General features: G+C 39.0%; 1 protein-coding gene across 2 annotated transcripts in view; it reads left to right on the top strand.

The window, feature by feature from the left end:
• Nucleotides 1–12,200, top strand: part of GSTCD (glutathione S-transferase, C-terminal domain containing) — a 151,496-nt gene extending 139,296 nt beyond the window's left edge. The window contains exons 10-12 of one of the 2 annotated variants that reach the window (XM_010848252.1): nucleotides 826–856; nucleotides 5,238–5,307; nucleotides 9,411–12,200. In XM_010848252.1, the coding sequence (XP_010846554.1) occupies nucleotides 826–856; nucleotides 5,238–5,307; nucleotides 9,411–9,547 (238 nt within the window). In that variant the 3' untranslated portion in view covers nucleotides 9,548–12,200. The remainder of the gene's footprint in view (nucleotides 1–825; nucleotides 857–5,237; nucleotides 5,308–9,410) is intronic. The other variant, XM_010848253.1, reaches the window with a different exon arrangement.
• The last annotated feature ends 1,566 nt before the right edge of the window (nucleotides 12,201–13,766 follow it).

Here is a 13,766-nt window from a genome sequence, read left to right as displayed (position 1 = left end):
ACATGACCACAGGAAAAACCATAGCCTTGACTAGACGGACCTTTGTTGGCAAAGTAATGTCTCTGCTTTTGAATATGCTATCTAGGTTGGTCATAACTTTCCTTCCAAGGAGTAAGCGTCTTTTAATTTCATGGCTGCAGTCACCATCTGTAGTGATTTTGGAGCCCAGAAAAATAAAGTCTGACACTGTTTCCACTGTTCCCCCATCTATTTCCCATGAAGTGGTGGGACCGGATGCCATGATCTTCATTTTCTGAATGTTGATATAGGATATTAAATATCCTGTTAAATATAGGATAGATTAAATATGTTCCTTTGAGTTGTTCAGTCTACAATCTCACTTAACTGATTTTAATGTCTCAGTTTAGTGTCTGTCAACTTTTCCACTTCTCTGTGGACTTACTGACACTTGCCCACTTTGTCATTAGGGGAACTACTCCCAGGCCCCACTGTCCCCTTGCCCTAATCACCTTAGGGCCAGGTACCAGACAACTCGGGACAGCCCCTATGCTGAATAACAATAAAACCTACATTTTTAACATGCCTGAATCTGTGTGCACCCATGCAAGGAAGAGAAAATAGTGATTGTGCTTCTCTAATACTCTAAACAATCTTTGAAAGAAATTCTTTCAAATGAATCACATACAGATAATGTGCTTTTGTCATTTTATGAAGATACTTCAAACTGGCATTGTTTTTAGTTCAGGATAGCATGATACCCTTCAGATAAAATACATATTTTTGTTTATAGTTTAATTTCTCCAAGACTATTTCCACTCTTTAATCTTTGGTATTTAAGTAATTCATTTTTCTTTTCTATTTCAGTGAACTATTCAAGAAAACATTATCATACAAGGTAACTTTTTTTTTTTTTAATTGGAGGCTAATTACAGTATTGTGTATTTGCCATACATTCACATGACTCAGCCATGGGTGTACATGTGTTCCCCATCCTGATCCTCCCTCCCACCTCCCTCCCCAGCCCATCCCTCAGGGTCATCCCAGTGCACCAGCCCTGAGCACCCTGTCTCATGCATTGAACCTGGACTGGCAATCTATTTCACATATAATAATATATATGTTTCAATGCTATTCTCTCAAATCATCCCACCCTCGCCTTCTCCCACAGAGTCCAAAAGTCTGTTCTTTACATCTGTGTCTCTTTTGTTGTCTCGCATAAAGGGTCATCATTACCATCTTCCTAAATTCCATATATATACATTAATATACTATATTGGTGTTTTTTCTTTCTGACTTACTTCATTCTGTGTAATAGGCTCCAGTTTCATCCACCTTATTAGAACTGATTCAAACGCATTCTTTTTAATAGCTGAGTAATATTCCATTGTGTATATGTACCACAGCTTTCTTATCCATTGGTCTGCTGATGGACATCTAGGTTGCTTCCATGTCCTGGCTATTGTAAACAGTACTGCGATGAACACTGGGATACACGTGTCTCTTTCGATTCTGGTTTCCTCAGTGTGTCAGCCCAGCAGTGGGATCGCTGGGTCGTACACACTATCATACATGGAGTCGCAAAGAGTTGGACACGACTGAGCGACTGAACTGAACTAAACTGAACACTATCATACCAGGAAACTTTTAAAAGATCTAGATGTTTTGCTCATATACTTTTTATCCCTTCTTTATATTTTCTATCTCAAATTTCTAATGGAGTATATAATCTACTTACACTTGAATCACTCATGAGCATCTAACACAGATTTTTTTTTCTTTTTGGTCAGTCAAGATTAATCTTCAAGTAGCTGACAAGATTTGCAAAAAGTCTGAGAGTTGACCCTACTCACAGGCTAACAAGTTGGCCTGGCACAGTTTTCATGGATGCTAGCAGAAGATAGGAAACCCCTGAGTCAGAGGCAAAGGGCAGTATTGCTCAGAGCAGTAGGAGTAGCTGGACTGTCATCAGTTTCACAGTGACTCCCTGAGCCCCCGTTCCCACAGGGCGGCACAGAAAGGGCCAGGTGACACCTACATGTACAGTGAATTGCATTATAAGGAGGAAACCTGAGCTAGGAAACCCGAATGTTTTAAGATGTAATCTTTAAGTAAGCATGCCTCCCCTTTTCTGCAGAGGGAGAGAGGGGAATTTCCAAGTCTGTATAGTTTCCAGGACTGTTCACTTTGAAAGGAGTATCTTGAACAGAGGCACATTTTTTCTGTAAAAGGTAGTAAATACTTTAGGCTTTGCTGGGCACTTGCAAATCTCCCACATATTCTACATCCTCCTTGTCATTGTTGTTACTGGTATACAACTCTTTGAAAGTGTAAAAACCCTTCTTAATTTGCAAGCCATACAAAAACAGTTCATAGACTGAGTTTGGCCAATGGGCCAGACATAGTTTGCCAGTTCCTGGTCTGGAACAAAGACAGTGCCTCTTCTCATAAGATGTAAAGAAACACAAGAGACCCACAGAGAACTGTCTTCCAGCAAGAGTCAGAACATTGCACAGTTTTGAGTCACCAGTCTGAGCAAAACAGTTTGCAGCTTTCTGACCATCACTATGAACTAATTAATTGATCAGTGATGTTGATGTAATACAATCTAAGAAATGGTGATTTTGAGAGAAATATACAAATAATCCCATTAAAAGCTAATAAATTAGTCTGTATTCTTAGTTTGGTTAATTCCACTTCTTGCACAGACTCACTAAAAATATGCAATCTCAGTCTCATTTTATATACCAGCCCCTGCTTTCTAGGAATTTTACCTTCTTCCCCTTCCAACAGAGAAACTGTGAGATAAAGTAACCTAAAAATGCTCATTTCTTCCACCTTGGCCTCTATGTCTCCCTCACCTCTACTTTGCAACTCTTAAACACCCGTCTCTAGTTCTGTCTCCTGCCTGCCTTCACCTCTCCCCCTTCCCCAGCTCTCCCACCCCCACCCGTCCAAGTACGGAACTTGAGTGTTCACGCATTCATCCAGAACCAGAATTATTTCATCTTTGCTTACTGGGTTTAAAATCTTCATATTCTAGAGAACTATAGGTTTTTTGGGAAACATCAGGACCTCAGGGACTTTATTTTCATAATATTTAAAACACCTCATCTTTTTTGCCAAAGGCCTTAAAATAAAAAATGAACTGAAAAATAAACAAAGAACAAACACTAGAGCCTTGCTTGAATCCCTCCTCTAGGATGCTAAGTGAAAAACCTAGGGTGCCACAGCCTCATTGTCTGGGAAAAGAAATCTAACATTTCTGGAGTCAGAAGGCACAGGGCACCCAGGCACTTCAGAGAACATAAAACTCCCTGGTACCCCAGTTCTGTTTATTTCCTCTTCCTCCCACACCCCAAATCTGCTTGGCCACCCCACCTGCCCTTTGAGTATCTTTTAAGTGTGAATGTACTATGAAGTTTTAAACCTCTTGCATGCTGCTGCAAGATGATATCTCAGTATTTCTTAACCATGGCAGGTGGGTGGCAGGCAGAACCAAATGGACTTAGTGCCCTATTATCTTGAGAGTCACTTTGGAAGTGTTTTTCTCCACAGTCCAATTTAACCAGCAAACCCTTACTGAGTACCTCCTATATGCCTTCCCCTTTCAGAATTTTACTTCTACTGGGAAGAACACATACACAGGTAATTCCAATAAAATATGGTGAGACTTATCAGGACAAGGGAAACGAACCTCATATGAGGTTCTGATTGTTGCAACATCATCTTTACTTAAAGTGAATCTTAATTTATAAACATGTGGACAAAGGGCAGGCTTTGCATTGACTTTTCTTCCAATTATAGAGTTATAAGCTTTTCTTCTTCCCCTTTGTTTTTGCCAGTTCGCAGGACCTTAATAAAAGTTATTCATTTGAATCATTTTATTAGTATCAGGCTTCCCTCATGGTTCAGTTGGTAAAGAATCTGCCTGCAATGCAGGAGACCCGGGTTCAATTCCTGGGTCGGGAAGATCCCCTGTAGAAGGAAATGGCAACCCACTCCAGTATTCTTGCCTGGAAAATGCCCTGGACAGAGAAGCCTGATGGGTTACACTCCATGGGGTCACAAGAGTCAGACACGACTTAGCGACTAAACCACCACCCATTACCACTAAATTTTATAGTGAGCATTAAAGTGTTTTTGTTTTTTAATGTGTAAAAGTTGAGACAAAAGTAACCCTTCAAAAAGAAACAGCATCTCACAAAAACGTATTTAATAAGTTAATCAGAATAACCCTTTAGAAAAAAATGAGTCCTCAAATTGAATGTCCAAAAACCCAAGGAGACAAATGATAGATCTGAGTGTAGCGAGTTTGCTAAACTGTCAGGTAAGATCATTTACACACTTGGAAACCACAGCTGCTCAGAATGAACAGTTGTCATGGGAACACTGCAGTTATCTTAGCTCCTAATCACTCACCTTTGTGTAGTTGCAGATTTAAGAGTGCAGGGCAGACCCTTCCCCTCTCTGTCCCTTTAAAGCCTTGTTCTTCAGTAAGGTAATCTTTCCTAAAATTGTGAAGCAGAAGCAATAATGTCCCTTCCGTTCTTTCCAGTCCCCTTTACAGTCTATGTACAGTGCATCTGCGTGCCTGAGTGGGTTGCCACGCCTTCCTCCAGGGGATCTATCCTCCTCCAGGGATCAAACCAGCATCTCATGTCTTCCGCGTTGGCAGGCGGGTTCTTTACCACTAGTGCCGCCTGGGAGGTGCTAAGCACATCTATGTGCATCTAAATAGATGCACTTCCTGCAGCCTCTGGAGTGAGTGAGAGGAGGGTGAGCCAGCCTCCTTTCCTCTGAAGGGACTGACTGGACAGAAGGGTACAGCACTGTGCCGGGACGTGGGAGAACTGCAGAGGCCATAGCCATGATCTTCTCGAGTACTTCCTTTCCTTCTTGTAGTGGAGGAAAAGCCACTTAGAATGTCTTCCTGGAGCCATGTTCCTGAGACTCAAATTTTATTAAAAGGGAAATATAAGTGACTTTTAGGTCTTTGAGTTTAACACACTATAACCACAAATTGTAACCATATTTTGGCTAAAAGCAGCAGGTTAAAGAGCCCTGAGGACCTTCCATGCATCTGTTCTTAAGAACTACATCTGAAGACCACTCTACTTAAAGGGAGAAAAATTATTGAGTGCTGTTTTCTGAAAATGCGATCTGTGCAGCACTTTATTTAATTAAGCGATGTAGAGTTCCAGAAAAATAAGTGAATTTTTTTTTTAACTTTAAAGAAGATTTTTTTAAAAGCCACATTCTATTGCTTTTTCTTTCAGGAACACATGATTCTATGCAGATTTGCAGACCAGACAGCTGTCCAGCTTCCACCCCAGCGAAGGCTCATAGGTATGGGTTTTCCCAGAGCAGCTGTTGCATAGATTATGTCCACGATGCCTAGGAATGAATGAACCAATGCTATACGGGAAAGTGGGAAGCCACTGCATGGTCCATTTATCAGTGAGACACTCAAGTTGTTTTTCCCAGAAAAAAAAATCCATCTTGAAAAGAGCTCTAACTATAAGAATATTTTATCCCATTTTTTGTTAACATTAATACTTACAAATGTATTTTCAGTGTTCATATGTTGAGTAGATTTATGTTAAATATTTTTCTTACTGTTACAAACAAACTGAAGAATCTCTCAAAAGCCATAGAAGAAAATACTAAAGATGGAAAAATCAACTATGCATACCAAAATTGATGTATTACAAAATGTATAAACAAGGATGATAATGTTTTCTTTCACAGAAAATATATACTCGTATAATATTAATCATAGACCAATTTATTTGACATTTATAATATTAAACATTACCTAACTTGGAAGAAAAATAGTATTTCAAGTTTAAGTAATGAATTTATCCAAGACTTTGCTTTAGAAAGAGAAATCATGTTTAGAAAGATAATAGCAGCTAACAGGAGAAGGTAATGGCACCCCACTCCAGTCCTCTTGCCTGGAAAATCCCATGGATGGAGGAGCCTTGTAGGCTGCAGTCCATGGGGTCGCTAGGAGTCGGACACGACTGAGCGACTTCACTTTCCCTTTTCACTTTCATGCACTGGAGAAGAAAATGGCAACCCACTCCAGTGTTCTTGTCTAGAGAATCCCAGGGACGGGGGAGCCTGGTGGGCTGCCGTCTATGGGGTCGCACAGAGTCGGACACGACTGAAGTGATGCAGCAGCAGCAGCAGCAGCAGCTAATAGCTATTGCACATTTTAGCTTAGCTAAATGTCCTCCACCCACTATCTCAGTAAATTCTTATAAAAATACATGTGGAATATGTGCTGTTTTTTCACATTTTACAGGTAGGAGAATGGGGCAAAATCTTGCCCAGGACTGGTAGATGGTGAAGCCACACTGTAAACCCAATTTATTTGATTCTAGACGTAAAGCTCCATTTCTGCAGTGACCATCAGTGACAGAGTGACATTACTGGAAGGTTAGGTTCCAAAATTAGGGCTTAACATGATCGAATGGAGTCAAAACTAATCTTAAAAATGATTCAAAAGGCCGCCCATTGAAGGCTGTCATGATGGAGCAGAAAACGGATTGCTGATTCTTTGGCCCAGCGCTGGGTGTAGTAATTAGCTTGCATTCAGAGACCACATTGTACGTGAAATAGTTATCTGTAAACTCTAAAGTCCAAGTCAGCATAGCTGTATCATCATGGTTGGAGAGGCATTTGAGACCTGAGTCTGAAGGGACAAGAGATTTCATTCTTTGTCTCACACTCTAGGGTGTGAACATACAGAAGAAGCTTGTAATCTCCCTCTTTGATTATTTTTCCTTCTTCCTCTTTTTCCCATCCTCACATTTTGAGTAGCTGAATGCATATTTAAATGCAGTCGAATATATATATATATATATATCTGCTAAGTCACTTCAGTTGTGCCCGACTCTGTGCGACCCCATAGACGGCAGCCCACCAGGCTCCCCCACCCCTGGGACTCTCCAGGCAAGAACACTGGAGTGGGTTGCCATTTCCTTCTCCAGTGCATGAAAGTGAAAAGTGAAAGTGAAGTCGCTCAGTCGTGTCCTACTCTTGGCGACCCCATGGACTGCAGCCCACCAGGCTTCTCCATCCATGGGATTTTCCAGGCCAGAGTACTGGAGTGGGGTGCCATTGCCCTCTCCATATATATATATATATACACACACACACATATATATATGTGTATATATATATAGAGAGAGATACCATTTATACATATATATCAAGTTACATTTGCTACAACTCCACTAGACTCAATGAAAGAATAATTGGTGTGGTGGGTGGGGGTGTACCTGTTGATGTTTTAGGCATCAAATGAGAAGGGAGTGGCTGGAAGGGAAATTGCTAGAGTTGAGGAAGAGCCTTTGGCAAGATTGCTGGCATGAAGGCAGGGAAAGTCAGGTTCAAAGTCACTGACTCCATCAATTCTACATCTCTTCTTGGCACAAGCCATAGTTTTGTTCCGTAAACATTTGAGGAAGCTCCCCAGACCCTAAAAGGTAGACTACCAACATCTGAATTTCAGTTGTGAAGACACTTCTTCAACATGTAAAAACAAGAGACTCTTCCATGTAATGCAAAAGGAAAAATTATCCAGACTGGGATCAAAGCCAAGGGTAAATGAGCTGCAGTGTAAACCTAGGGTGGGTACTGAAGGAATGCAGAGCATCCCTTTCTGACAGAGAATGTTTCATTTTAAATTGAAGGGTAGGTGGGGTGGAGGGGGACACATTTACAGATGTCTTAAAGGAGGAACAATATTTTAAGGAAAAAAAAGAATTGACAGCCATGCAGCTGTTGATGAAGGGGCCATTTAGCCTAAATGGAATTCTAGACATCTCTTTTTATAACATTTCCATCACAGTCCATCCTTTATGGCATGGGGCCTTTTAAGAGAAATATACAAAATATTTTGAATCTTTCGTAGTCAGTTTCTTAGCTACTGATTTTGTTGCAGGAAGGGGGACCCCTTCCAGGGCCCGAAACTGGGCTCTTGTCTAGCACTCAGAAATGAATTGTCCGAGGAGACACATGTGCTGACAAAGCAAGAGATCCTATTGGGAAACAGCACCCGGGTGGAGAGCAGCAGGGTAAGGGAACCCAGGAGAACTGCTCTGCCACGTGGCTCGCAGTCTCCGGTTTTTTGGTGATGGGATTAGTTTCCGGGTTGTCTTTGGCCAATCATTCTAATTCAGAGTCTTTCCTGGTGGCGCACGCATCACTCAGCCAAGATGGATGCTAGCAAGAGAGATTCTGGGAAGTGGACGGACACACGCGGTGTCTCCTTTCGACCTTTCCCGAACTCTTCCGGGTGGTGGTGGCTTATTAGTTCCGTATTCCTTACCAGGATCTCCCGTCATAAAACAACTCATGCAAATGGTTACTATGGTGCCTGGCCAGGGCGGGCGGTTTCAATCAGTGTGCTTCCCCTAACAATTTCACCTTCCTCTGTTTTTCTGGGCGGATTCATGTCTTCCACAGAAGAACTTTTCTATTTCAGTTATGCCTTCACTTCTAAGGCTGTTTTAGCTTAGCAATTTCTACAGTCATTCAAACAAATCATTTTAAAATGATGCATAGGCCTTATTATAATTGTTGAGGAAAAAATGGAGTGAAGTTCCGCATAGTCAATAACCTTTTTTTCCAAGATGATGAAAAGTTTATATATTGAATTTAAAGAAATGGAAAGTATAAAAGCAAACCTTAGCTTTGAATGTATTCAACCTCAAATCAGTCCGTTGTTTTTTTTTTTTCCCCTAGCTACTTTGAAATAGAAGTTTGTATTTGCCAAAGGACACAAAATAACTGCTTTACTTGCCAGTCAGGTTTCCTTTTTTGTTTTCCAAGATTAGAAAGAAAATTGAATACCACTGTTTCATAGGGGTGTGGGCACTCCATTAAATTAAGATAATATTACACTCAGCATTACACATCCACCTGAAATAATCAACACACAATTGAGAATTTTCTCAAATATATTCTATTTCTCATTTCTTCATTGTATTCTGAAAACTCCAACTGCAAAATATAATATGTCTTTGAAGTGTCCCTTTGTCTGGATGTTATTTTGGACATTCTTAAAGACAGATTTTTCTTTTTCTACAATATGGCAGATAATGTCTTTTCATAGAGGGTGAAGAGAAAAGGTCTTAACATGGATTTTTACCAAAGTGGGGAATTTGTATTTTTTTTATTTGAGATTTATTTATAAATACATCTTAAAAGATTAATGTTGTTTAAATTACTAGCAGCAATAAATCTGTGAAATTGTCTTATATTTGTTATTGTCTTCTCTCCATACTGATCAAGAATTAAATTGAAAGAGACCAAACAGGATGTGGGGGCAAACATCATTGTACATAATAGATTTTGTCATTGTGTAGAGCCCCTTAAACAGACTGACTCTGCACTGTTAGCTGAAGGGCATCTCATGATACCATTTTTACATATTTCAGGAAAACAGTGCATGTGCCTGGTGGACCTGGATCGAGCAAGAGCTGCAGAAGAACATGGCTTCTCTGTTCAAGTGATATCCATGGAGCCAGAGAGCTGCTCTCCCAAAAATAACATGATCGTGGGAGTCCCCATTTAGAGCAAGATATTCACATTTGATGTTTTGCCATCCCTCTCCGTGATAAAAGCCCGGTGGCATTCAGGAGAGTCTTAGCATAACTAGGAAACAGCAGTAGCCATCTTGATCCTATTGTGCTCAGGAAAGAACCCAGCAGGAAAGTCTTAGAAGAGGGCTGCCTGCGAAGCATCACAAATGCTCTTGTAATGTGTGATTAAAGGACTGCTGATTTTCATAGTGAGAATCCTCTGAAGTCTCAGCTGCTGGCAGAGTGATACTCAGGAGAGGAGGTTCCATCACTGGAATAACAATTTCCTTCTCATCTCACAGCTTTTCTGATCTTGCCAGTGTGGTATTCAGTGCAAAATAGTGTACTCACACTCTTATAATCATTTAGAGATTCAAATGGAGACCAAAACTTGACTCGGTGGGTTTTTTTGTTTTTTATATTTTTAGCAATTGTACTTTTTAAATAATTTTTTTCAAAAACCCAGGCAGATAGTTACAGTATGCTTGTATTTTTAAGCTGGGGTGAGTTGGACTTCTATATCATTTCATGTACTCCTTTTAAATATACTTCTCATAAATTACCAAATGAGATCATTGCTGGTTCAAACAATTTACATGAAGATATTATAAAATAATTTTGGTAAATTTCCCATTACAAGACCATGTAATTGGGACTTAAATTCTAACTAATTAATCAGTACATTGATTTATTAATTCAAGTCAATAAATAATTATTGCAGATCCATTAATTTCAAGATGCTGGCCTAGGTTCTTCTAAGGATATAAAGATGAGTTGCAGGAGACACAGTGCCTTGCCTGTAGAAGTAAATCATGATTCAAAAGAAAGGTTCATGAATGAAGTTCTTTATATCGTAATGTAATGTGTGGTCCCAGGATTTGTTTTTCAGATACCAATCATTTTTTATTAATTTTTTTTGGGGGGGGTAAAACTTACTGAGTATAACTTGGAGGTAGAAGTAATAGAGTACAGAGGCTTATTTGAGTAATTCTCCCCACTCAAATTGTTCTTATTCCACCAGCCAGAGTTTTTAAAACCAGCTGCCATGTCCTTTCTCACATGCTGCTGATTATTTTTTTACATGTCCTGAGTATTCCACTTGAGATAAAATTTATTTCATCGATTTTGATGTTTTCAACCCCTGTCCCCTATATGACACATATCATGATAAGAAAGGGCTTTAATAAATAACTATTTCATTACTGTGGATTAAAACACAGGAATAATTTATCACAGGGACAGGGGTTTGAACTCTTGCTTTCTAGGCTAAAATTAAATAAAAGAAGCAACCATCAGCCCTAAGTATCTTAGTCATTTGCACCTGTAAACATACCATGCTCTTTTATCCTAGAATGTCTTTTTTTAAATTGAGGTATAATTACAGACAATAAAATAACAGATTTTAAGTGTTCTTACTTAAGTATAGTTAATACAGTTTGTGCAACCACCACCAGAAATAAGATATAATGGATTTCTATCAGCCCAAAAATTCTCTCATCTGCTTTCTGTCCGATTTCCCCCACCCCAAAGGCAACCACTCTCTGATTTCTATCATCCTACATTTGTTTTGCCTATGTTTGTCCTTCATGTAAATGAAATCATTTAGTATACTGTCTTTTGTGTCTGGCTTCTTTTGCTCAACATGGTATTTTTTGAGAAATATCCACTTTGTTGTGTGTATCAATGCTTTCTTTTTATTCCTAAGTGTTATTTCATTGTATAAATGTATCAGAATGTGTTTATGCATTCTCCTATTTGTATTTATATGGATTGTTTTCACTTTGAGGATGTTATGAATAAGGTCTATGAACATGCTTCTACAAGCCTTTATGTAGACATATATTTTCCTCTCTCTTGGATAAATACCCCATAGTAGAATTGCTGGGTTGCTGAGGAAGTGAATGTCAATTGCCAAACAATTTTCCAAAGTGGTTGTACCATTTTAAATATGTTCCCACCAGCAATGTATAAAGGCTGTAGTTCTCCACATCCTCACCAACTTTTGATGTTGTCAGTTTTTTAAATTTTTACCACTCTGCTGCTGCTGCTGCTAAGTCGCTTCAGTTGTGTCCTACTCTGTGTGACCCCATAGACGGCAGCCGACCAGGCTCCCCCATCCCTGGGATTCTCCAGGCAAGAACACTGGAGTGGGTTGCCATTTCCTTCTCCAGTGCATGAAAGTAAAAAAGTGAAAGTGAAGTCTCTCTGTCGTGTCCGACTCTTAGCGACCCCATGGACTGCAGCCTACCAGGCTCCTCCATCCATGGGATTTTCCAGGCAAGAGTACTGGAGTGGGGTGCCATTGCTTTCTCTGCTCTAGTGGATGTGAAATGATATCTCATCGTGGTTTTAATTTTCATTTCTCTGATAACTGGCATGTGAAGTATCATTTCTAAAGAGTCTCCTCAAGTCTTTTGCTCATTTTTTTAAACAGGTAATTTGGGGTTTTTTAATTATCATGTATTCTGAATTTGAGTCTTTTTGTCATATATTGAGACTATTTTTCCCAGTCTGTGGCTTACTTACTCATTTTCATAATGAATGTTTCAATTTTTAATAAGCCTAATTTATCTGTATTTTCCTTTTATAGTTAATATTTTCTGTGTCCTCTCTAATAAATCTTTACTTATCCTAAGATTATAAAAATTATTCCTGTGTTTTCTTATAGAAACTTTATGGTTCCAGCTTTTTATATTTAGGTCTGTGATTCATCTCAAATCAATATTCACTTACACAGGTAGGCTTTGAGGAACATACAGTTGTTTCAGTGGCATTTGTTTAAAAACCTTTCCTTATTGACTTTACTTGGCACTTCAGTTGAAAATCAGCTGATGTATATGCATGCATCTGTTTCTAAATTCTCTAGTCTGTTCCATTAATCTGTTTGATTACTGGAGCTTTATAGTAAGTCTTGACATTAGATAGCTTGTCTTCCAATTTTTTTTTCTTTCCAGATTATTTTGTCTGTTCTAAATCCATTGTTTTTCCATATAAATTTTTAATTGGCTTATCAGTTTATTTTAAAAGCAAAAGGCCTGCTGAGATTTTTGGTGTTGCCTAGAATCTTTAGATCAATTTAGGGAAAATGAACATATTAACAATATTGAATCTTACAATCCATGAATATAACGTGCCTTTCCATGCATTTTGATCTTCTTTAATAACTCCCAGCAGTATTTTGTAATTTTCAGTGTAGATGCTTTGTTTATTACTATTTGATATCAATAGTTTTGATGCTGTCACCTTGAGGTTTTCCAGCTGGGATGGCTGAGGCCAGTCCTAGACATGGGTATTAACAATTGCCCTTGGATCATGATTTTTCTGTGTAAATTCTTGCCAGGATTTCTTCTCAGCCAGAGCAAATAAAAAGAGTTGGATGCAGGCAACAGGAAGGCTGTTGCAGTGACAGCAATCTGAGTAAGTGACCTGGTCTCACCCCTACCTCCGTCCATCAAAAATAATGCTACTCCTCACTAATTTATCTCCTGCCATGGTGGTAATATTAGAAGCCAGAGCTTAATGTTTATTGACTTTTGAGCCTGGCCCAGAGAAGCAGGGATATAATTATTAATGACTAAACAACCTTATCTTATTTAAGGAGACAAATTTCAGTTCTATTAGAAAACAGTATTTTCAGTCCATGCACGCAAAATGAAATGCATGTGATGATAATTATTTCACCTCCTTCTCAAGATTTTGGCTTCAAGTGCTGCCTACTCCATGGTTCCAGAAATTTGGCATTAATAGAACTTCCATATAGTGACACCTATTTTCCTGTTGATTTTCACAATTAGAGATACAGTCCTGTGGAAGTAGTGAAATCGTAATAAAACATACATTTTTTTAGGTACAATTTTAAAAAAAAGTAGTTTTTGAATAGATTTTTGAAATTATACCAGAAATACATGTGTGTTGGGCAGAAACTAAAAGATGTGGTAAACAAAAAGAGGAAACACTTTAAGGTAACTGTTAATCCTGTATTATATTCCTTCCTAGACTTTGTTCTGCACACACACACACACACACAGATTTATTTAACACAATAAACTGTGGAAAATTCTTCAAGAGATGGGAATACCAGACCACCTGACCTGCCTCTTGAGAAATCTATATGGTAGGTCAGGAAGCAACAGTTAGAACTGAACATGGAACAACAGACTGGTTCCAAATAGGAAAAGGAGTACGTCAAAGCTGTATATTGTCACCCTGCTT

Source organism: Bison bison, unplaced genomic scaffold, assembly GCF_000754665.1.
Source record: "Bison bison bison isolate TAMUID 2011002044 unplaced genomic scaffold, Bison_UMD1.0 scf7180017864263, whole genome shotgun sequence".
Taxonomy (NCBI): domain Eukaryota; kingdom Metazoa; phylum Chordata; class Mammalia; order Artiodactyla; family Bovidae; genus Bison; species Bison bison.
Note: the sequence above shows the minus strand (reverse complement) of the source record. Positions and strands in the feature narration are given on the sequence as shown.